The sequence below is a fragment of the Schistocerca serialis genome, chromosome 2 (assembly GCF_023864345.2).
Source record: "Schistocerca serialis cubense isolate TAMUIC-IGC-003099 chromosome 2, iqSchSeri2.2, whole genome shotgun sequence".
NCBI classification, from domain to species: Eukaryota; Metazoa; Arthropoda; class Insecta; order Orthoptera; family Acrididae; genus Schistocerca; species Schistocerca serialis.
Genome location: NC_064639.1, coordinates 1,152,883,435 through 1,152,909,335, shown reverse-complemented (window position 1 = coordinate 1,152,909,335; position 25,901 = coordinate 1,152,883,435). Strand labels below are relative to the sequence as shown.

At 41.1% G+C, this 25,901-nt stretch overlaps 1 protein-coding gene across 1 annotated transcript in view; it reads left to right on the top strand.

Annotated features, from left to right (window-relative positions):
* The first annotated feature begins 10,950 nt into the window (after positions 1-10,950).
* Positions 10,951-25,901, top strand: part of LOC126458611 (cytochrome P450 9e2-like) — a 68,041-nt gene continuing 53,090 nt past the window's right edge. Inside the window, exons 1-2 of the mRNA XM_050095776.1 lie at positions 10,951-11,020; positions 23,787-24,174. Coding sequence (XP_049951733.1) covers positions 23,790-24,174 — 385 coding nt within the window. The 5' untranslated portion in view covers positions 10,951-11,020; positions 23,787-23,789. The remainder of the gene's footprint in view (positions 11,021-23,786; positions 24,175-25,901) is intronic.

Genomic DNA, 25,901 nt, shown 5'->3' with positions numbered 1-25,901 from the left:
AAAAGCTAATCATTTGCATATCACAGCATCTTCTTCCTGTCGGTTAAATTTCGCTTCTGTAGCACGTCATCTTCGTGGTGTAGCAATTTTAATGGCCAGTAGTGTAGAAAGAAGAAAATAAAAAATTATAGGGTACATAATGAGACACAACCAGTACCTAAAGAATGATTTGAAGGAAAAGTTTTAGGGAAAAATCGAGATGCAGGCCAAGAGCAACGTATGTTAATAACATCAAAGAAGATATGGAGATAAAATCGTGTGAAGTATTGAAGAGGATGACAATGGAGAGAGGGACGTGGCTAAATCGACAAGACATAATCTTTAGTTTATGATGATGACCATCTCCAAAAAATTCCTTAATATATTTTTGTGGCACTGTGCAGTACCACACTTAAAATGACAAAATAGTAAAAATCGTACATAAATATCAGCCATGACCCATGGATAGATGTACACATAAAAGGGGAACGAAAAGTTAGATACTGTGTTGCAAGTAAGAGGAATCACTGTAAACAGTACTGAAAAACTATATAGCGAATTAAATTACAAAAGAGGGTGCAAATCAGTCCTTAAAGCAATACAGCAGTGTAAATGGAAGAACATTAAAATCAGACATAACAAACAAACTTGCGTAATTCGTACCGAATCGATTGCGACTGATGATATATTAGAGGGCAACTCACATGATAAATCAATTATTTTCAGGTGTAAAGATAATGTGTACTACTATATTTGGTCATTATTCAATGATGAGCTGCCGTGTAAAACACTGTGTTTTTGCATTTATTTGACTTTCAACTTTTAGTTGTTAAATCAATTTATGTAAATCGAATAATGTTTGTTACCGTTACATTTAGCATTTTTGATGAAACTGGTACGAAATACAGAGAACTCGGATCTCGTTTTCTGTGTAAAAATGCTTTTCACAATAGCTCTGTAACAGGAAAGAATGAAGCCGCATCCGCAGTACATTAAAACTTCTTGCCAGAAACAACTGAATATTTTTGCTTGCCGGCCGGGGTGGCGAGCGGTTCTAGGCGCTGCTGTCTGGAACCGCGCGACTGCTACGGTCGCAGGTTCGAATCCTGCCTCGGGCATGGATGTGTGTGATGTCCTTAGGTTAGTTAGGATTAAGTAGTTCTAAGTTCTAGGGGACTGATGACCTTAGAAGTTAAGTCCCATAGTGCTCAGAGCCAATTTTTGCTTGCTGCTGGTTTTGCGGCAAGTTCAACTGCGAACATTGCCTTGCATTATAGCACTGTACGTTTCCTTTCATTAGCTAACGAATGGTATACGTTACATAGATAAAAACATCTCAGTATTTATTGTACAGAGAAGCTATTCATCTCTTTGCATACGTTATTTGCTGGAAACCTACTTTCAGGATCTTGAACTGTTTATGTGTAGTGACTAGTCACGCTGCACTCTTTGAGTGGCGTGGAGAAACTTATCATGTGCGGCGTACCACCTACACATACAACACATTTACTCGTCACTGGAAAGGTATAGCTTTCCTACCACGATAAAAAGTTACTTCGGTACGTTAGCTTCAGCTGGTACACTGCAATGCACGATCTCACGTATTCAAAAGAAATCACATGAGAAACGTTGCATAACAAAAAGAAGAAGCCCCACGCAAACCAGAAAAGTATTTTCTTAAATTTTGTGTGCAATTAGTAAAACGTTTTCCGAACAAACTAATTTCAGAAAAGGATGTAGCTTTTCCTCATATATATAAAACAATGACCCACATGACTGAAAATTCGGTTTCCGCTTCGGTTCTTTTGTGTATCAGGGCGAAAAAGAGTTTCCCGCAAACAGTCCGCAACAATAATACCGCGTCTCTGAGCTAGGGATAACGAATTGCGATAATGAATCTGGATAATAAATCAGTGCCTACTAGACTTAATGATAAATTTATTTACAATGCGTTAGTAAACTGAGGGCTGTTTTTAGCATGAAAGACATTATCTAAGCAATAATTGCCATGACTGATTGAGTGCACTGCTTAACTACTATCGCAGGGTTGACTATGAGAAATGTGGCTCATAAACAAAGCAGAGTGCGTCAAATCATTAATATGTTATGTATTCCCTTGAGACATAAATGGGATATATTTGTAACTAGTCAAATTAATTAAAATTTTCATACTGAAATGTGAATGTAGTACGTGTCATGAACAATGAACTTCACAACAACTTGCTATATAGTAATGTATATATATGTATAGTAAGGTATATAGTAATGTCACATTCAGACAGAAACTACAAAAATATGTAGCACCAAATCTGTGTTTTAAAGATACCAGTGGAAAACTGGCAATGAATAATGAAGAAAATTGTGAAATATTAGCAAAATATTTTGAACAACTCCTCAACTGTCAGGAACCTATTGAAAAATTACCAGCCAATACCCCAAACACAGTAAACAATAATTCTGAACCCCCATGCCTCATAGAAATCAGAGAAATCATTAAAAACCTTAAGAACAATAAAGCACCAGGGGAAGACATGATAATTGCAGAAATGTGGAAAAGTGTGGATAATACAACTCAAGAAAAACTACTGGGAGTAATCAATGAGATTTGGAGAACGGAACGTATACCGGAAGAATGGAAAACTGCATTAATCCACCCCATCTTCAAGAAAGGGGATAAAACCGATGCAAATAACTACAGAGGGATATCTTTACTTCCGGTAACGTATAAAATTCTATCTAAGGCCCTACAAAACAGATTGGAGAAACAACTTGATCAAGAAATTGGTGAATAGCAAGCAGGCTTTAGGAAGGGAAGATCTTGTGTGGAGCAAATTTTAAACTTGAAGTTAATTATTAAATATAGACGATTAAGAGGAAAAGACATCCTTATCACGTTTGTTGACTTCAAGAAGGCGTACGACTCCGTTGACAGAACAACCTTGGTTAACATCCTTAGGGAGTTTGGAACAGACAAGAAAACAATCGCAATCGTCAAAGAAACACTTACGGATACCTATGCAAAAGTAAAGTTCCGTGGTGAGGTATCCAGACCATTCAAAATCAGAACAGGATTAAGACAAGGAGATGGGTTGTCACCTACCCTATTCAACTGTGTGTTAGAAAAAGTTATTAGAGAGTGGAGGAAGAAAACGACTGAAGAAGGAATACAAAAAATCAGATTAGGAAGAATAAAGGATGGATTAGAAGTAGATTGCCTCGCTTTTGCTGATGACAGCGATTCTGGCAGGAAGTTTGGAAGAAGCAGTCAAACAGATCAATATTCTGAATGAAACAGCAGAAAAAGCAGGACTGAAAATCTCCTTTGAAAAGACAGAGTACCTAACCAATGTAAAAGAGGCACCGAACAATATGATTACAAAGTATGGCCAGATAAAGAAGGTTTCTAATTTCAAATATTTAGGGGAAATCATCCAGCCCAATGCTTCAGATAAAGAAGGAAATAAAACAAGAACAAGAAAAATGGAAATGGCATTCCAGCTAACAAAGAATGTGTACAACAAGAAGTCAGTATCAATTAACGCAAAAATAAGGCACTACAACACTGTGATTAAGCCAGAGTGTCTGTATGCATCTGAATGTTTAGCAATGAACACTAACAAGTAAATGGAAGCTATAGCAAAAAAGGAGCGAAAAATCATTAGAAGAGTACTTGGGCCGAGGTTTGAGAATGGGACTTGGAAGCTTAGAAGTAATAGAGAAGTGTATGACAAAATTGAGAAAGTGGGAGATACTATGAGGAAGAGAAGAGTAAGCTTTTACGCCCATTTGAAAAGAATGAATGATGAAAGGCTGACAAAGAAAATATTCATGTTTTTTGACAAGAACCCCAGAACCCAAATTACCTGGTTCAAAGAAGTCAAAGCAGACTTAGAGGAGATGGGTATAGGAGAAGATGATATAACCAACAGAGACTTAATGAGAGACAAAATTCAACATTTTGAAGGATTTGAAGTGAAGAAGAGAAGAACTGGAGGAACAGTGTGGACAGAAGACCGAAGGGAGCAGCACAGAGAGAGGATGAAGACATATTGGCAGAAGAGAAAAGAGGAGGAGCGAAATAGGAGAAATGTACATTGAAAAATAGTTGTTTAACGCGGTCCCTAGACGGCCAAAATCGGAAAAAAAATGTCTCGATGTATACCGGTACGTGTCACTTTTCTGATCCTGCAACAGCAGTGGACTTTCTCTTGCTGAGGAATAAAAGGATGATCTGAATACACTGCCATGGTGCCTAATTTCAGGACGAGCTGCAATGGGTTACCGAGGGATTCTCTTGCAATACTGTATCTAACCCAAACGCATGCGCCCAGACACTAGTTTTCCTGCAACTTACAAGAATTATTCCATCTTAGTTCTTGATGTGATGTTATATGTACGTAGTTTGCGGCTTTCTGTACGAGTTTAATTTATATTGTTCAATGATTATCGACGCCTTTGTTGATTGAACCTCTACTTGCTTTGTTGTAGTGGTAGGAATGCTTATTCACCTACGATTTTTAATTACTTCTGGAACATATCTTCGCTTTTTCCTACTCGAATCCTTGGGGCTGACCTGTTTGCCGCTGATACGAATAGTCAAGCGAGTTCTGAGCAATGAGTACGCACTAAACCAATCTGGAATACCTTTTTTATTCGATGTCCCTTGGTTCTGAGTGTGCTAATGCGGCCTCCCTCTCTTTTTCCGCCATAATGAATTTCGAGCAGTGACGTCACCTGGCAGCTACTTCAGTTTGTTTAGAACGGTGCCGCTCAGTGTTTCTATCGAAGGCGTGCATATAAGTTCGTCTTACATGTTAGTTTGTGTGTATTTCTTGTCCTGCAGAGTGTTCAGTTGGAAAGGAGTTTGTTTCGTGAGTCTTGTAGCTTCGTTTTTGGAATTATGTCTACAAATACGTCGTGTTGTGCAGTTGTTGAATGAAGTAATAGCAGACGTATGACTGAAGGCGTAATTTATCATCGTTTTCCAAAAAATGTTGAACTACAGCGTAAGTGGATTGACACTAGAACAGTAAACAAAAAGAGCTCTCTCAACATTGAAAACTTTATCTCCGAAGAAAAGTAAGCTGGACAAATCCAGCAACACAGGCGTTTTTACTGATCCGTTAATTTCACTTAAAGACCAGGAAATTCAAGAACTGAAGAAAGAACTGGTTATTTTGATGATTAAAAATGTTCGACTGGAACAAAGAATTAAGCCCATGAAAGAAATTATAAAGCAAGCTGTATCTATGAAACGTAATGTGTCTCATACTAAGAAGGACAAATGTGGATGCTCTGATTTGAGAAGTACAGTTTGTCAGTGTTTCACACAAAGACAAATTCGCTGTCTGTTAAAGAAGAGGAAGCAAGTTAAGTGGTGCTCAGAGGACATTGCAAATACTCTTACATTGAGAGCTTTGTTTCCTAAAGCACATGCGTATCTGAGAAAGAAGAATTATCCTTTTCCCTGCAGGTGAACTCTCCAAACATGGACGAAACGGTTCAAGAGCCAACCACGTATTTTGAAACCAGTTTTGGAGTTAATCAAAGGTAGGTGAGAAATGTTCACATCATTAGAGGCGATTGGTGCCCTAAGCTTCGACGAGATGAGCTTGACTGTCGTGTGACTTACGATTCGTCCGATGACGTAGTACTCGGACCACAGAACAATGTCCAAGTCGTTATGGTTCGCAGCTTGTTTTCAGAGTGGAAGCAGCCAGTTTATTATGACTTTGATGTGGCAATGTCTACTGATTTGTTGCAGAATGTCGTAAAAGAAGTTGAAACAGCAGAAATCCATATCGTAGCTGTTACATGTGATATGGGACCAAAAAATATGAATGTGTGGAAGTAACTTGGTGAGTCTACATCCAAGACATTTTTTACGAATCCTGTTGATCATAGCAGAAAAGTCTGGGTTATATTTGATGTTCCACATTTGCTTAAATAATTAAGAAATCATTTTCTTGATGACAGAATCACTTTGCCTGATAGTACAGTGATTACAAAAATTGGTGTAGAAGATCTTCGACATCAGAAAGGTGATCTTTCGATCAATCATCACATATCGGAGGTTCATCTTAAAGTTAGTGGACGTGGTCGTCAGAAAGTCCAAAGGACTGCACAGCTATTTTCACGCCGCAGTGCCCAAGCTGTGAGATACGTTCTGCATAAAGATCGCGAAGGAAGCTTCATTGAGCTGGTGAACGATGTTTTCGAGATGTGCTGAATTCAAGATACCCTCAAGATGAGAAAGCGCCCCTTACAAGGGAACCTCCCCATCGCATCCCCCTCAGATTTAGTTATAAGTTGGCACAGGGATAGGCCTTGAAAAACGGAACATAGATCAATCGAGAAAACAGGAAGAAGTTGTGTGGAACTACGAAAAAAATAAGCAAAATATACAAACTGAGTAGTCCAAGCGCATGGTACGCAACATCAAGGAACGTGTGAGCTTACGAGCTCCGTGGTCACGTGGTTAGCGTGAGCAGCTGCGGAACGAGAGGTCCTTGGTTCAAATCTTCTCTCGAGTGTAAAGTTTAATTTTTTATTTTCAGACAATGTTTTGACAGGGAAAATTGTGCGACTGTGAAACTGTTGCATTCATTTGTTGCAGTTTATGTGACAAGCTCTTATGTTTTCATCACTTTTTTGGGAGTGATTATCACATCCACAAGAAAACCTAAATCGGGCAAGGTAGAAGAATCTTTTTACCCATTCGCCAAGTGTGCAAGTTAGATGGGTCGACAACATATTCCTGTCATGTGACGCACATGCCGTCACCAGTGTCGCATAGAATACATCAGACGTGTTTTCCTGTGGAGGAATTGGTTGACCTATGACCTTGCGATCAAATGTTTTCGGTTCCTATTGAAGAGGCACGTCCTTTCGTCTACTAATCGTACGGTTTTGCGGTGCGGTCGCAAAACACAGACACTAAACTTATTACAGTGAACAGACATGTCAATGAATGAACGGACAGATCGTAACTTTGCGAAAATAAAGAAAGTAAAATTATCACTCGATGGAAGACTCGAACCAAGGACCTCACGTTCCACAGCTCCTCCCTCTAACCACGGGACCACGGCGCTCCGTAGTTTACAGTGTCCTTGATGTTGCCTATGTTGCGCATTGACTACTCAGTTTGTATATTTTGCTTATTTTTTCATAGTTCCACACAACTTCTTCCTGTTTTCTCGATTGATCTGTGTTAAGTTTTTCAAGGCCTATCCCTGTGCCAACTCATAACTAAATGTGAGGGGGGTGCAATGGGGAGGTTCCCTTGTTAGAAGTGGTTACGGGTTTAAAATCAGAAGCCAGGAAAACTCTCTAAAAAGATTTCTTCAAATGTGTTCTAACATGCGAGTTGGAAAAAGAAACAACGGGTTTTATATCAGAAGCCAGGAAACCTCTCTAAAAAGATTCCTTGGAATGTGTTCTAACATGCGAGGAAAAAGAAACAGTATTCTCCCGTTTCAGAAGGGATTCATTATATCAATAAATTCACTTTTTTGACTTTACAGTGATATGAAAAATTCCGGAGCTACTTATATATTGACAGCCAGACTTAATCAAGATTGTCTGGAAAATTTCTTTTCCAGAATTCATGGCCTTGGTGTCTTCTACAACAATCCCACACCTTTCGAGGTGGAAAGCAGAATTCGTTTATTGATACTGACTGGAAGTGCAAGTGTCTGGTGCTTCGACTTCAGAGGACAGAAATGAGAATTCTGCTTCTGAAAACTACCCGACACCTGCTGATGAAACTGAGGAAGATTTTGCACGTTTTCTCTCGAGTGATTTATGTATCAGAGTAACTTATAAATCACTTGACGTCGCTACAGATGACGGAAACTTCCACTTAGATTTCGAGCTCAGTGATTCAGTGTGTACCAGAGAAGCCGTGAACGATGATGCTTTAAAATATCTAGCAGGATACATAGCATTCAAGTGCAAAAACGTTGACACTTCTTTGGGAAATACAGCAGGGCAGTTTGTTGTTGACACAGAATTAAGTCTGAAGTAAGACTGAATTACTATTATTTCAAAAGGGGGCCTCGTTTCTCCCACTACTGACTGGTTTGCTGAAATACGCCAGTTAGAAATTATATTTGCTGCTTTTCATGAATCAAATATTTCTCATCGTAGTAGAGTGTGGCAACCTTAGCAGATCATATATGTGCGAAATTTCCCGAACTTAATAGAAAAATAGTTTAATTATTTGTCATAACAAGAACTTTTATACGGATTAGGCATTTAAACAAAAGCTCCAAAATTGATGCAATGAAACGGAATTTGGCAAGGAAGAATCGGATCTGGTCAGCGTCGCCTTCAGCATCTTCAAATGGCTCAGATGGCTCTGAGCACTATGGGACTTAACTTCTGAGGTCATCAATCCCCTAGAACTTAAAACTACTCAAACCTAACTAACCTACGGACATCACACACATCCATGCCCGAGGCAGGATTCGAACCTGCAACCGTAGCGGTCGCGCGGTTCCAGACTGAAGCACCTAGAACCGCTCGGTCACTCCGGCCGGCTCAGCATCTTCGACGTAACTTCTGCATCAGCTTTGTAAGGTAAGTTTGGAGATTATTATCTTTTTATTTACAAAAAATGTGTAAAATAGGCAGTACCCTATTGTAAAACATTTACCGTATAGTCAGATGCCTAGAACACGAGCATGAATGCGGATGCGAACATCGGCCTCTAGTTATGCGTGGCGATATATCATCATTGCTACAAATATTTAACGCATTTTTTTCGGAAACCTTGTATATAGTATTAACATGAAGTGTGTTCAATCCTGTGAACGCGGAACTGTAAGTTATATGAGACGAGAAGAGACGTGAAAACAATTATTTGGCAATCTCCCATATTCTACAAACGGAGACTGCTGCCGTCTGGCTGCCGGGTGACGGGAACAGTCGCTGACCAATGAGAGCGCACTAAGCCAATCTGGCATACCTTTTTTATTCATGTTCCTTGGTTCTGAGCATTCCAATGTAGATCCAGGCACTGTTTTTTTCGCTTTTGCATTGGTGATTTGGTGCCCTCTTTAACTACTCAGCTAGGAGATTTATGGCAAACGGCAAAAAATAAATACGTACCTTTCACCACAGAGGTTCGTTCACTCACATCACCTCGAAACTGCAAATCAAATGTGTGTACCTTTATCCATGCATAGAAAACTGGAAAAAAATCACTAACTACACTGTAAACGTTTCGCGTTCGTTACCAGAGCACACCGATGTAGCTACGGAGTAAAGGCTTAGCGGTCTTGAAGGAAGGAAAAGGGGGGAGTGTTGGAATACCGCCTCTCTTCACATTTAGGTTATCACGTTGTTTTTATTGTCTGAAATGTTGGATTGTTCGTAGAGTGCAGCGGACATTGTCTTAGCGGCGAGCCAAGTCAGGGGTACCGACTACTGTTTGGGCATTGTTGGGCGGCGTTTGTTATTTTCGATAGCACCGCACGTGGCTTGTGAATGCGTGACCGCGAGAATAAACTGATCAAAAAACGTTTTGCACCACCTGCAGATCTGCGAAGGTGTGTGGACTTGGATTCAAGAGGAACCGAACAGTAAGTAATGAGGGTGGTAACAATACTTGTTTTGAACAGGGGATAACTGTTGACAACGTAAAGAGACAGCAAAACCAATTTTTTCAGTCAAGATTTCTGCCTTAAGTCTGGCGTTCCTCCCCCAATTTCGCGCCCTTGCCGCTGTAGTTCGCGTATAGGACATAGCGCCCGATCAGTCTCAGCTACTGTTCGACAGTGCTGTGTTGAATTTGTTTCATGTGCACACAAAGGCTGTCCCCATTAGGAGTCACAGAAAGAAAAATGGGACGAAGGGAGAGGACAGAATGCAGTAGGTGTTATAAGATGCTTCAGTCAAAAGCAAAAATCGCTGCCAACAAAAATAATGATCCCATATTTCTTGAGAGCAGCGTAGTTTATTCACTGGCTCTGCCTATAGAAAAAATACTTCAAGTGAATTCGTTTGTGTTGGGAGGGGGGAGGGGGCAGAAACACCCGCCCAATTCATTGAAGTGGGGGGGGGGGGGGGTCTTGCTCCTATCGCTCCCCCCCCCCTCACCCCACGGTTGATATGACGTTGAGAATATATAATGACGCGGGGGATTTAAGATGACGCTTAAAATCTCTGGCTTTCTTACAAAACATTGAATCCCGAAATAAGATCCATAAAATAGGACAATAAGTTGAATTATTTGCTGCAGTAATGTTGCAGAATGAAGAAAAAGTAAAAATAATAAAAATAACACACATTTAAACATGCTTGTGTACTATGTGCATAGCAAGTCCTAAGTCTTAATAAAATATGAAGGGATGTTCTTCTTACAAAACGGTTGGCATAGCCTCGCCCACTGTTCCTGACGGTCGCAAATTCCCCTGACAAATTATTTGTGGTCGTTAACACCATGTTGACGTCACGGGTCACAAAGCCCACGATCGGAAAGCCCACGAAACCGTGGACGAGGATTCTCGGAATGTCGGTAGGTTGTGACTTTAAAAAAAAAGCAGGGAGTTTCCAGGAGTACTGGACGCAAATTTCGCAGTGTGCAGTTTTCATGTATCAGTTTTCAGTCTTCCACGACGAGAATTTGTATGATTCTATTGGAGGAACACGTGTCCCGCAAATTGAGCCTTGTCCACTGTCAGGATAGATAGTGCGCGATACAGAATATGACTAACTATTGTAAACGTGATGGTTACACGTAGCACAGATCTGCTTGACATCCTGAGTTTTGGTGTTAGCACTTTAATTTTGCACGGAGTTATGTGGCTGGCGTAATAAGAAATGTGAATGCAGTGGGTTCGGCGAATGTAGCGTTTCTCGGGTAGGAGCTTCCTGCTGTGCGGTCGAGTGACTCACGAGGTGGCAGAGCCAACAGACGGCGTGACGCAAGCCGGTGGCTCCCCGCGGCACCACACCGCCTTTTGCTGCGCCAGTCCTCTTCTCCTCCAGTCTGCGTTTTCCCTCCTGAGTGGATTGCTTCTGCTGCAGCTTCTGTGTCGTGAGTACAATTACGCCGAAAAGCGATGTGTAGTCGGCTTCCTCGAAGAAACAGTTTTAGCTTCAATTGTATGAAACGTGTCAACATTCATTTTCTCTAAACAAGGGCGCCCATACCTATGGGAAAGGGGGGGGGGGGGGAGGGAGCCGCGCCATTCCCTTTCCACACCAGCTCTCATGGAAAGGAAAAAAAATGCAGTGTATTCTGGCGCTTTTCTTTGAAGAAAACGATTTAATAGACAGTATTTATCACACAGTCTTTTAATATGATCTGGAAATTTTTATATTCACATAGAAGTCGCCATTCGTCTTTCAAAATATTAAAAATAGACCACACCCACAAGTCTAGCACCCCCCCCCCCCCTCCCCCTGTCCTACAAACTGTCTTATGGACGCCCTTGTTTCTAAATGTTAGTTTTAAATATCTGTGTTGCAAATCATCCTCGTCTTCATTTAATGACTGCTGCAAACAACTGTAGCAGTTCTCATTGTTTCCTTGGCCTCCCCGGCAGGTGAATATGAGAAGGTGATTTCTGTTTCATGGGCAATTAGGCCGTGTTTCAGTGCCTAAGGGTTTGTCAACTATTGCCGAAGACACCCACAGAAGCTATAACGACATAGTTGCTTGATTTTAAACGTAACACTGCAGACTGAACTGTTTGTGCGTAAGTATGTCTTTTACAGCCTCTGAGGTTTTCTCATGCATTAGGAATGCCTTAAGCCACGGCCTAATCCCTGCAAAACACAAATGGTCAAGGATACTGGCAATAGCTCGAAACTTCCACAGGAAGCTGACTAGGCAACGTACAATCGAAGTGGTCACACCTTCCGTACTCATTTGCCAGTATGAATCGCAAAACACAGATCTCTCTCTTTTTTTCCTCCTTACTGATGAATTTACGTGAAGGAGGTGGATTTTCCCTCCACAGCTTATTGCGTCTTCCTAAAAATGACTAGGGAAAAAACAAATTTATGCAGATAGTACGCAGTAAACAATGTGACATGTTGCTTCTGTTCTGAAGGCTACAATGAACGTTCCAGCGCCGTTTGTGTATATCCTGTAATGATAGCGTCCGGAAATACGGTATGTATGTGTTTTGCTCAGCTCTCGATACGTTCGTATGTCCCAGAACGCGAGTCACCAGTAAACAGAACATCCAGACTTTGAAATTTTTTCCCATGATTAGCTTAGTAGTGATATTCTTCTCCCATTCTGATCTCCAGTGGCCAGCGGCGGTAGTCATGCAGGCTAGTGCCTTCTGTAGCCTATTTTTGGTAGATGGTTCTCGATGGCGTGACTGCTAGCATGTTGTGATTCAGCATTAAATTGGCGAGCTGTCAACACCTTTATGATGCCCCACTGCCTGTGTTTGCAGTCCAAGCTAGACGATGGTGAATTCTGTCACGCGCGAAATTGACCACAGCAGCTGACGCTGACCACAGCAGGTAACCAGCACCCACGGTGAAATGTTCCCCGGTGACCCACAAAAAGCCCGTCAGCTCAACAGTGAAGATAAGAGTTGCCCATTTCTCCGCCGTGTACTACTATCCTAACTGTCTGATGTTGTCAATGTTCGTTTTGCACAAGAAATAATTAAGATGACTTGTTCCCAGTATCAATGATAAATGCAGTTGTAAATGCAGAACACTCAATTCTACCAACACGTAATGATGCTCTCTGATATGAAAAGTTGCAAATTGGAAAGTGCGCCACCATTAAAGCCACCTTAATGGAGCTTTGCTATTTTCAATAAAAAGAAATGTACTTTTCCTTGGGCGCCTTGGCGTCAGACACTTTAGATTTCTGAGGGCCTATCGTTATTAGAATATTATGTTTCACGTACCTTTCGTCGTTTGCAGACGCGAAGTGTCGCTCTGCAACACGAATTGTTAAAGTACACCAAAATCTTGAGGGTTACGTGAAAGGCTTTGATTGTTCTGCGAATAATGTTAATTTCTTTTCAACTGCGAGTTTAAGCAGTCAAGCATGTTTGTTTTTAACGTACAAGACATGAATTGTAGCAAAGCTAAATTTCGCGCACATAAAAATCCGACTAGCTTCATTGTTCTGTTAATGAGAAGAGACTCGCCTGTCTGTGAGGTTCGCATTGAAATCTTGTCACAGAACTGATTAAAATTCTTTGAAAACTAATTTCTATTTACATTTGAACTACAATTATTTTTCGTGTAGTGAATCGTGTGAGGCCTGATCCGTGCTGACTGGTCCAGGCTAACACAAAAACTGTTTCTGCAATGAAATATTAATTCACTTTCAAGTGAAACACTTACGCAGATAATTCTTAGCTAGTGAGTTCCTATTTTTAAGCCGTGTGGCGTAATGAAAAACTTAAAATTATGTTCTCGCCCGTAGTGTTGTCTTCGAAACAAAATCAGCCCAGTATATGAAAACCGCAAATTATTCAGTAATAATTATGGGGTGCCTTTCCATACACTATTGAAAGGAAAATAGAAGTTTACACATTTATAGAATTAATTAGTATTATCATAAGAATGATTTTTCTTACAGCATTAATAACAAACACTTACCGTTCTCATCACGAATCGTCAATTACGTCCTTCTACAATCAAGAACAAAACGAAGAGTAGTTAGATTTTTCTCTGTCTTCCTCGTTAGAGGACTGTCTATTCATTTTTATCTTTGTTCACAGATTATCCTTGAAATACATAATTTTCGTATTAATACTAATTTTCATTATTATTTTTCTATATAATTTTACAATAATTTGCAATAATCACAACACATCGTCTTTATGGCTTTTATCAATATTTTCGTTGTTACGATTGTTTTTATATCGTCGCACTAGTTTCGTAAATTTTCACTATAACGTCATGGGATGGCACAGCTCCGATGACATAACTGCAAAGAAATACAATGAGGCTTCTGTGTCTTTGTGATGCGATTCTGTGCTTCGCTGTCATTGAAGGTCGGATTTCATCACTTACGTGTAAAGCCGCACTTTCCCATTCGTAGGGAACACAGGAACGTAAATCTCCGTGCGAGACATCGGCTACAATAATATGATGTAAACCGAGGTTATTAACTTTTCTGTGGTGTGTTCTCCATTTCTCTGAAGCAGCATTAGTTAGAGCAATTATTCTGATACGATCGTGTGATGACATAACTGCAAAGAAATACAATGAGGCTTCTGTGTCTTTGTGATGCGATTCTGTGCTTCGCTGTCATTGAAGGTCGGATTTCATCACTTACGTGTAAAGCCGCACTTTCCCATTCGTAGGGAACACAGGAACGTAAATCTCCGTGCGAGACATCGGCTACAATAATATGATGTAAACCGAGGTTATTAACTTTTCTGTGGTGTGTTCTCCATTTCTCTGAAGCAGCATTAGTTAGAGCAATTATTCTGATACGATCGTGTGATCTCGCCGCCACGAAAGTAAAGTTTCATGCAGATTATTAGTACATTTGTTCATCCTTCCCCAGAACTCGGCACTGCACGGAATTATGTTCAAATTTGTTTGCCGGTTCAGCATTAATCCGAATCACGCTCTATACGTCTTCTAGACACTCAGAATTTCAATTTGATGATTAGCTGTAATAAGGATAAATTTTTATTACAGGTTTCCTATCATCAGTTTTTTAACTGACAGTAGTTACGTGAGGACCCAAATCAGACTGATTCAGGCTTTTGTATGTTCTCATGGGTCTGTGCGTCCAACGAGGTAATGGTGCTGGGGAGTCGATGTTGATGTTCCAGTCGCTCAACCTGTTTTGGTGACATCATAGGGAGAAGTAGCTTTCAACAATCCGGTGATAGCATCACTAATTATCCATAATCAAGATCGCAGTCGTACTTTTTCATTAACAAGCTCAAGTAACCTAATTAAATTTGATGAAAAATTAAAAAAGGGGGGAATTCAATGACAGCACAAATGGCAGTTAATGGTAATAATACACCTTGATTAGGAGATGTACTTCACTTTCATTAGGAGATGCAAGCTGATAGCTGACATCGTAACTGTGTGATTAGACGAAACCTTCACCTGTCACGAAGAAAAACTTTGCACCACTGACACATCAGAAATGTGTCCGTAAACGTAGTAACCCATTACTTTATTCTTCTTTTTATGTTCTTTCCATTCTGTCTTTCCCACAGTTAAACCTATCTCTGTTCTTTCATAATACAGAAAGTACATTACTAATGGTAGTTTAATGTAAGGTGCAGGATATTAAGACGAATGTGAGCACTTTCGTATTAGCCCTTCCTCATCAGCAGCTTCTTTGTGTGATATGACTATTCGGCAGCAGCATGAAGAACGACGCGTGGCCAGATATTGTCCTGTAATATAGTCACGTAGTTAGATGCAGATACAACGACATTTCGGCTGTAGAAATTAGGAGACTTGCATCTTCAGTTCTTTTTTGAGAGCAGTGAGTCGTGCCATCCTCTTACTCGATGATAAACATAGAAATGATGCTACGAGGTTCCGGCAGAACTGAAGAGAGACCATAATAGAACAATAAAAAGTACGGGTTGCGGGTTCCATTACCATTATCATTTATACTGTGTCTGATCTAAGAAATTTAAAAGCTTCCATTACAGAAAATAAGATCCGAATTCTTCGTGTGCTGAACACATTGTACAGACGTATCATTCCTCTGTTGGATAAGGTGTTAATAAGTAGAGCTTTCCACTACTTTTTGCCACTAGCTATAGATAATACGTCAGTTATTTTGCGAATAAAACTGTAGATCGCTGGTACGTTAATAACCGGTGTAACCGCTAGAATGTTAAATGCAGGCATGCAAACGCGCATGCATTGTGTGTAAGTTGCCTAGTCAGCTTCCTGTGAAAGATTCGAGCTACTGCCAGTATCCTTATTGATTTCTGTTTTGTAGGGATTAGGCCATGGTCAAAGGCACTCCTAATGCATTAGAAAACCCCGGAGGCTATAAAAGGGTGTCTTCAGCAATAGTAGACCAACCTTTAGGCACTGAAACACAGCCTCATTGCCCATAAAACAGAAATCACTTTCTCATATGTACCTAACGCAGGAAAACCCCGGGAAACCACGGAAACAATGGGAACTGCTACAGCTTGTAAAGAGCCGACAACTTCTCTTTGGTTTTTGTTTGTTTCCATATAATTTTAACCGCACGTCATTCAGTGTTAGTCCATTGCCTATTTTATGCCCTTACATATTATAAATGGCACTTTATAGGCAATGAAAATTAGTCGATCGCGTAATTTCTGCGCTTTTATCTAACGAAAGCAATTACTTTTGAAGCAAGTACAGTTTGCATGCTCAAATATAACAAAATACTTAATTATTGTTGTTATTTTGTACTCAGTACAAAGTGATCAAAGGGAAGAGTTTCTTGCTATTAGTGATAAGTATGGAAGTTGTTTATAAATAACAGGAACAGTCTGACGAAGTATTGTAGTGATGTCTGATATATTTTTGTTTTGCAGGTTTTTTTATTTCATCTTGTTTTGAGGAAACTGCATTTTTAGCGCTGTATGATAAATCTGTACCGTTTTCTTTATTTTTATTGCAACATCCCTGTGTTTCACGTTACAAATGAACAATTTTCGACTAAGAGCGGAATTAAACATTCACAATTTGAGTTTTGCTGTAAATACTATTCATTCTTAAGTAACAGACAGGAGGGTAATTAGGTGGAAAAAAAGTGTTCCGTTGGTTACCCGGCCCTGTATATATACCTTCACTCAGTTTCTAGACAGTTCATCGCTTCCGGTTTTCAGAGGAATCTGGTATGACACTGATCGCATACATAAAGAAAGCGATCGTTATGAGGTAAGGCCTAATAGGTATGCAACACACCTAATATACATGTAATGTGAGTATGACCTTAACCGACCAAAGCTGTTACGAAAACTACCATAGTCTTCACTTACTTATGGTAAGTCTTACAACTTTCCGTACAGCATGAGTCGCCGACGGAAGGAACGCCATCATGATGAGGCACAGGAGAAACCTAAACCATGCCCCATCCGACCTACGGACGTTGCTGTTGTTGTTGTGGTCTTCAGTCCTAAAACTGGTTTGATGCAGCTCTCCATGCTACTCTATCCTGTGCAAGCTGCTTCATCTCCCAGTACGTAATGCAGCCTACATCCTTCTGAATCTGCTTAGTGTATTATCTCTTGGTCTCCCTCTACGATTTTTACCCTCCACGCTGCCCTCCAATACTAAATTGGTGATCCCTTGATGCCTCAGAAAATGTCCAACCATCCGATCCCTTCTTCTAGTCAAGTTGTGCCACAGACTCCTCTTCTCCCCAATTCTGTTCAGTACCTCCTCATTAGTTATGTGATCTACCCAACTAATCTTCAGCATTCTTCTGTAGCACCACATTTCGAAAGCTTCTATTCCCTTCTTGTCCAAACTATTTATCGTTCATGTTTCACTTCCAAACATGGCTACACTCCATACAAATAATTTGAGAAACGACCTCCTGACACTTAAATCTATACTCGACGTTGACAAATTCCTCTTCTTCAGAAATGCTTTCCTTGCAATTGCCAGTCTACATTTTATATCCTCTCTACTTCGACCATCATCAGTTATTTTGCTCCCCAAATAGCAAAACTCCTTTTACTATTTTAAGTGTCTCATTTCCTAATCGAATTCCCTCAGCATCACCTGAGTTAATTCGACTACATTCGATTATCCTCGTTTCGCTTTTGTTGATGTTCATCTTATATCCTCCTTTCAAGACACTGTCCATTCCGTTCAAGGCTGGGCCTTATATATTCTCCGCCACGTTGTTTAACATGTTTTAAGTTTTGTAAGTACACATGTATTCTCATAACTAGGTGCTCATGTGTCTGTTATTACTTTGATATACAGGCGTTCAGTCACTATCATTGTTTATTTCTTGTTGTTTAGATATGCACGTAATGATGTGACTAGAAGCCACGAAACCGGTAGGGCGTAATGAAATTGGTTCAAGATAGAGCTGTATACGGAGTTCTTGCTACAAAATGTACTAACACAGCTGATAATGCCTCAGTCACAGAGTCGTTTTTACTAGATGAGAGTTTTTTACATTATTTAGTCCAGTGAATAGTGTTTCTGTCGCATCTGTGTGTCATGTACAATTGAATCTCTGATTCTGACTATGTAAAAGATTTCATTATGCCTCTCATAATAATCAGTATCTTGGTTGGTTGACAGGTTTTGTAGTCCCACTGCTTTTTACAGACTAAGAACACTGTTGGCGACTGACGCTGTTATGTACGGGGGTCATTAGGAAAGTAGAGAACGTCTTCTTTTGCAGAAATTTATATCGGATATAATTAAACGGAACTGTATTTTACATACAATTTGATACCCAAGCTACTTCTCTACGTAGCCACAGTTCAAAGTAGGCACTTGTACCATCTTACTAGCTTTTCTATGCCTTCTGCATACTCAGTTGCCGCCAAATTTTTGAACCACTGATTGGCGGTTTCTTAAGTTCATCACCACTTCTGTAGCGTTGTCCACTGAAAAAAATCTTTCAATTTGGTAAATAAGTGATACTTACTTGGAGCTAAGTACGGACTGTGTGGCAGATGTTGAAACGTTTCCCACTGAAACCGTTGAAGCAAGTCCTGTGTCACCCCACTGCATGCGGACGTGCGTTATCTTAAAGGAAGATGACTCCAGTGGTCAGCAATCAGCGCTGCTTGTTTTTAATGTTGCGATGATGTCGTTGAAGCGTCTGAGAGGAGGCCGCTGCATTTGTGGCCTCACCTCTGGACATGTAGTGGAAGAGCAGGACACCTTCACGATCCCAGAACACCGTAGCCATAATCTTTCTGGTGCTCAATTTTGTTGTTATTGTTGTTGTTGATTGTTTCGTTCGGGATTGCGAGTGATGCCATTCCAGTGACTGGTACTTTGTTTCTGGTGTAAATGTGATATCCAAGTCTTATCACCAGTGACAATCTGCATTAAAAATTCATCACCATTCTTTTCATAGCGACTGGGAAATGTCAATGCAGCTGGCATTCGTTTGGTTTTCTGTTCCTCTGACAAAATTCGAGAAACCCACATGGCACACACTTTTTTTTAAGCCCAGATCTGCTGTAACAGTCTCGTACGACACAGTTCTTGGAATGTCTACATCTACATATACATGGTTACTCTGCAATTCACACTTAAGTGACTGGCAGAGGATTCATACCATAGAACCATTTTCATACTACTTCTCCACCATTCCACACTCGAATGGCGCGTGGGAAAAAGGAAAACCTAAATCTTTCCGTTCGAGCTCCGATTTCTCTTATTTTATTGTGATGATCATTTCTCCCTACGTAGGTGGGTGTCAACAAAGTATTTTCGCTTTCGGAAGAGAAAGTTTGAAATTTCGTAAATAGATCTCACCGCAAAGAAGACCGCCTTTGTTTCAGTGACTGCCACCTCAACTCGCGTATCATATCAGTGACACTCCCACCCCTATTGCGCGATAACACGAAACGAGCTGCCCTTCTTTGCAGTTTTTCGATGTCCTCCGTCATTCCTACCTGGTAAGGATCCCACACCGCGCAGCAATATTCCAACAGAGGACGGACAAGTGTAATGTACGCTGTCTCTTTAGTGTGTTTGTTCCATCTTCTAAGTGTTCTGCCAACAAAGCGCAGTCTTAGTTTCGCCTTCCCCACAATTTAAGTTGCTCGTAATTGTAATTCCTAGGTGTTTAGTCGAATTGACAGCCCTTAGATTTGTGCGATTTATCGTGTACCCAAAATTTATCGGGTTTCTTTTAGCACCCATGTTTATGACCTCGCACTTTTCTTTGTTTAGTGCCTATTGCCACTTTTCGCATATACAGAAATTCTCTCTAGATCATTTTGTAATTGGAACAGATCGTCTGACGATTTTACTAGACGGTAAATTACAGCGTCATCTACAAACAGTCTAAGGGGGTTCGCAGGAGAGCTTCTGTAAAGTTTGGAAGGTAGGAGACGAGATACTGGCAGAAGTAAAGCTGTGAGGACCGGGCGTGAGTCGTGCTTCGGTGGCTCAGATGGTAGAGCACTTGCCCGCGAAAGGCAAAGGTCCCGAGTTCGAGTCTCGGTCGCGCACACAGTGTTAATCTGCCAGGAAGTTTCAGTCTAAGGGGGCTTCTCAGATTATCACCTAGATCATTTATGTAAATCAGGAACAGCAGAGGGCCCATGACCCCACCTTGCGGAACGCCAGATATCACTTCTGTTCTACTCGATGATTTACCGTCTATCACTACGAACTGTGACCTTTCTGAGAGGAAATCACGAATCCAGTCACGCAACTAAGACGATATTCCATATGCACGCAATTTGAATAATAGTCGCTTGTGAGGAACAGTATCAAAAGCCGTCTGGAGATCTAGGAACATGGAATCGATCTGAGATCCCTTGGCGACAGCACTCATTACTTCATGGGAATAAAGAGCTAGCTGTGTTGCACAAGAAGATATTTTCTGAATCCGTTGTGGTTATGTATCAATAAGTCATTTTCTTCAAGGTGATTCATAATGTTCAGTACAGTATATGCTACAAAATCCTACTGCAAATTGAGGTCAGTGATATGGGTCTGTAATTCAATGGGTTACTCCTATTTCCTTTCTTGAATATTGGTGTGACCTGTGCTACTTTCCAGTCTTTAGGAACAGATCTTTCGTCAAGTGAGCGCTTGTATATGATTGCTAAGAAAGGCGCTATTGTGTCTGCATACTCTGAAAGGAACCTGATTGGTATACCATCTGGACCGGAAGATGTGCCTTTCTTAAGTGATTTGAGTTGTTTCGCAACACCTAAGATATCTACTTTTATGCCACTCATGCTAACAGTTGTTCTGGTTTCGAATTCTGGAATACTTACTTCGTCTTCTTTCAAAATGGTTCAAATGGCTCTGAGCACTATGGGACTTAACTGCTGAGGTCATCAGTCCCCTAGAACTTAGAACTATTTAAACCTAACTAACCTAAGGACATCACACACATCCATGCCCGAGGCAGGATTCGAACCTGCGACCGTAGCGGTCACGCGGTTCCAAACTGACGCGCTTAGAACCGTACGGCCACACCGGCCGGCTCGTCTTCTTTCGTGAAGGAATTACGGAAAACTGTATCTAGTAACTCCGCTTTAGTGGCATCATCATCGGTAATATTTCCATCGCTATCGTGCAGTGACGGTATTCTGTTTTTGCCACTGGTGTACTTTACATAATTATGACCAGAATATCATTGGGTTTTCTCGCATTGATGTCCGTGTATTTCGAGCTTCCGTGAAACTTAGCCAGTCTTGGGGATTTTGTCTTCTTCTGAATTTGGCATTTTCTGCAAAAAATGAGTGCGTTCCACCAATTATGAAACGCCTGTCTTCTTGGATTTTCGTTGCAGTCCTCGTTTTGAGTACGTCAATCATCACAGAGGGCCGGCTAGAGCCATCTTCGTGAAGATTCTTCCGTCCGCCATTATAAATAATACAGCACTTCCGGACTGATGTTTCGTTCATTGCATAACCATAAACCTCAGTTATCTGTCCATAAATTTCGACAGGTCGGACTTTTTGCACGTTTAAAAAGAGGATAACATTGCGCACCTCACACTTGGCGGGGTCGTCAATTTGTTCTCACATTTTGAAGTCACACAGCTAAGCAGTAGGAGCAAGCGTATTGGATCATAGCTGCCGTCAAAACTGAAGTGGATGAGTACCAAGGTCAGTGGTCGATCGGCGATTGTGGTCAGTGGGACGCGGTCACGTGTCAAAACAAAACGTTCTTTACTTTCCGAATGACCCTCTTATATACATACACTCAGTGGCAAAAGTATTCGGACAATGGGAAGTTTCACAATGAGTACTCGAGAAACACTGACTATGAAACCCAAACATATTTATTAGCAATATATATGCGTAACAACATTAATTACAAAAGAATTATTGTATTATTTCGTTTCCAAAACATAAAGAACAGAAAAATTAACAACAAAAATGAAACATCCTGCACACCCTGCTGCTACAAAAGTATTCGGACACTGTCCAATAAATGTTCATAAGTTGTACGACGAAAATGTCAATACCTTGTGGTTCCACCTTTCATTTTCAGTACCTCCTCCAATCTATTAGGCATACTTTCCACGAGTTTTTTTCGTGAAATCTGGGCCTATATTTGCCCATTCTTGGCGCAGTTTCTCTTTCAAGGTCTCCTTCGTATAGATGTTGTCCGCGCGGAGAGTCCGTTTCAATTTATCCCACAAATGGTCGATTGGGTTAAGGTCTGGTGATTGGTGAGGGGGGGGGGGGGGTGCAATACTTACGGGCAATTGAAGAGCAACGACATTTGTACAATATGCGCGGTATGCTTGGGATCATTATCCTGATAAAAATGAAAGTTGTTGGCAATACCTACATGTCGTGCACTCTGCTTCAAATGTCCTCGCAGTATATTCAAATACGCTTCCTCGTTCGTCGTATCACCAATGAATACTAAATCACTCAATTGCCGGACATGCATCCCCACACCATGATGCTCCCACCTCCAAACTTTCCTGTTGGTTTGAAGTTCCTGGGATTCAGCTCTTCATTGGTCTTTCGCCACACGTTTGCCTTTCCGTCGCTTTGCCATAATGTAAATTTACATTCGTCGCAAAATATCACCCGATTCCACCAAGCCTGATCGTATTCGGCGTATTCCCTCGCAAACTGCACACGTTTCTTCTGGTTCACTGCATTTATGAATGGCTTTCGCCGTGCCACTCGACCACGGTACTGCGATCGTCGTAGTACTCCCCTCACGGTTTCGGGATGAACTTTTATACCAAGGTCTCCCTCCACCTCACTTGCAATTCGTGTGGCAGATATTTTCGGATTCTGTTGTACCTTTTGCACAATCACACGTTCATTTCGCTGTGAAAATGTCCGTGGCCGTCCTGTACTGCAACGGAATTCCAATCGGTCTTCTCTCTCGAACCGTTTAATAATGTCGTGAACTGTACTTTTCTTCATGTTCACTATTGCGGCAATTTCCCTGCAGGTTTTCCCCTTCGCGTGATGATAAACGATAAGTCGCCTTTGCTCGAACGTAGAACACTTCCCTCTGCGTCCCATCGTCGACCTGCACAGGCTCGCGATACGTGTTTACTAATCATCGCTATCGTCTCGCGGAAATGTCGGACACACTGCAGTCGCTTCACCCTCTGTGCGTCTCGGAATGAACTATTCCCTCACGTTGTCCGCCTTTGTCCGAATACATTTCTTGCACCTTCCCATGCCATTTTCAGGAAATATGACGTAACAGACACATGTCCAACAACAATTCTTCATATTTGACGCGTGTTTCACGTTGCGACATCGTACCCAGAGGCCCAAATACATTACAAAGTGCAATTTCTGTATTTGTTCATGCGGCAAACTGCAAAATTATGCGCCGTTACGTGCTGTCCGAATACTTTTGCGACTGAGCGTAGATAAGGCTGGTTGTTTTATTGTTGTTTTTTATCATGCAAATGTCATTCATCAACTTCGTACAGGTTGCAGGATACCATGAATACAAAAAATAAGTATTCTGTTTATTAATGTCTGCTGTAACCCGTCCACGTAACGGAAGTCGCTAATGCATGATTGTGCGGTGTCTCTCGATTAGCAGGTAGTCTATTTTGAAATCAAATAGTAAAAAGAAAATTCACATTCAGTGTTTGGCTGGCAACGATTAGCAGGGTAGCTGGACCTGCCCCTACAGGTCTCCCAGCCAGCACTTTGCTTGGTGACTGGTATGCGACTTTCCTCCTACAGATTATGGTGGCCGACTGCTGGACAGCGATGGCGTCGCTGGCGGTGTTCCTCGCCTCGCTGGTGCTCCTGTGGTTCTACCGCTACCGCACGCACTTCGCGCGCCGAGGCGTTCCGTACCTACCGTCCGTGCCCTTCGTGGGCAACATGCTCCCTGTGGTCCTGGCTCGCGAAGCCCTGTCCGAGAGGGTGCTGAGTCTCTACCGCCAACTGCAGCCACATGCATACGCAGGAGTTTTCTACTTCCGAGAACCAGTCTTTATGATCAACGATCCAGAGATCATTCGCGCAGTCACCGTCAAAGACTTCGACCACTTCACCGATCACTTGCCATTTGGAGTCACCGATAGAGCTAATCCTCTGTTCAAGAGGATGCTCTTTTGCCTAACAGGTCAGTAGCTAATAGCTTGACTGTGGAAGTTACTTGCATATCTCTTTAGTGAACACTAAATGAAAATAAGATCCACTGTCTATTCTGTAGATCCATAATCAACAATCAGTAAAGGGCGTGCATGGCACAAAGACAAAAATATATAATGTATATTCAGAAAATGACTGTTAACAATGTTCCTCCAGAGATGCTAAGTCAAAAGTGCCACCTACTTTGCTGTTTGAATCTTGAGTGGTACATTTGTTGAGGAGTCTCCGTGCGAAATCGAATCTCTCTGATGTTGCCTTCATGGTCTTTTCGCTAGATATATGTAGAAGCAATAGGGTACACCAGGGCTGTTCCACTCATTTCAACGATAAGCCCTATATGAAGGGCTTATTTCAATAGTGGTACAAGTCCATTACCACTTTTCTGCCTATAATGCTTCTCAAATTAATGATCCAAACAAACAGAACGAAAGGTTCATTTCTAGCAAGAAGCCATATGCTTGAATATTTCTCGTATCTCAATTGCAGAGTCTTCAGCGCTCATTTAACTTTAGGACTTTGTATCTCAAAATGAACAAAAAGGGGCTTGTACTACTATTGAAATAAGCTCTTCATATAATACTACATGAACCCTTTTAAAACAAAATCTGTTAGTGTGATACATTACAGTATTTTGATTGTGAATACATTTCAGCATATTAAAGGCCGAAATTCTTTTACACGAACAAAGTGTTAAACAAACATCTAAAGAAGGCAGAAAGCATAATATATGAAAGTAGTGCGACAATTCTGCCCAGTTAAGGGGGCTACTTTGCCCAGTGTATTTCAGAGTCAAAATAGGAAGCACTTACCACAAGTGAACATTTTTCGTCCTTTTTGCACCCACGCACACTTTAGAAACGAAGTAGCACACATTATCCAGACAAGCTCCCTAGAACACTTGTTATTGCTTGTTTCATATCTTCCTCAGACCACAAAGCACTTGCCTTTTTCCCCTTTGTATGTACTGACCATCTCAAAAGAAGCCACGAAAATGTGTTCTTCACAATTTCGCAATAAAATATCAATTAAACTAATGAATTAACTGAGCGGAAATAATGACACGTTTATGAGGCAAAATAGTCCCATGTGCATACATTTATAAAGACGCAGAAAATGAGACCATTGTGGAAAAATACAGCAATATTTGTTGATACAAGGTGTAACCTGTGTTCTTGTGCAGGTAACATGAAGACTTTAAAATTTCTCGTTATTGAGCTTGGTAGATCTTAATTTGTTAGGGAGTATTCTTTATATACGACAATAATCCATCACAATTGGCTTACTTCTATAGTTTGTTCTATCGTGTCAATAATGTAACAGAAAACACCCTTACTACAATCACATGCGGTTTCAAAGAGAGACTGGCTTACACTGAAGGCAAAACGACCTTGACACTGTATGGAACTACCGCACTGTTGCAGAATTTATTATTTCAGGCAGATTAGCCTTGTGAGGGTAAAACTCCGCTGTACCCGACATTGGGTGACTCTTTCCAGTATGTTTTCGGAATTTGAACAGTGAAACATATCGAGATGCTCAACACCTCTTTTGAAGTGCCTGGCACTGGAGTTCGGACGACCATTTCCGCGAGGCTTTCGAGTGTACAAATGAACCCGTGACGAAACAAACTTGTCACGGTCCGTGCGGCTCCCCTCGTCGGAGGTTCGAGTCCTCCCTCGGGTGTGTGTGTGTTGGCCA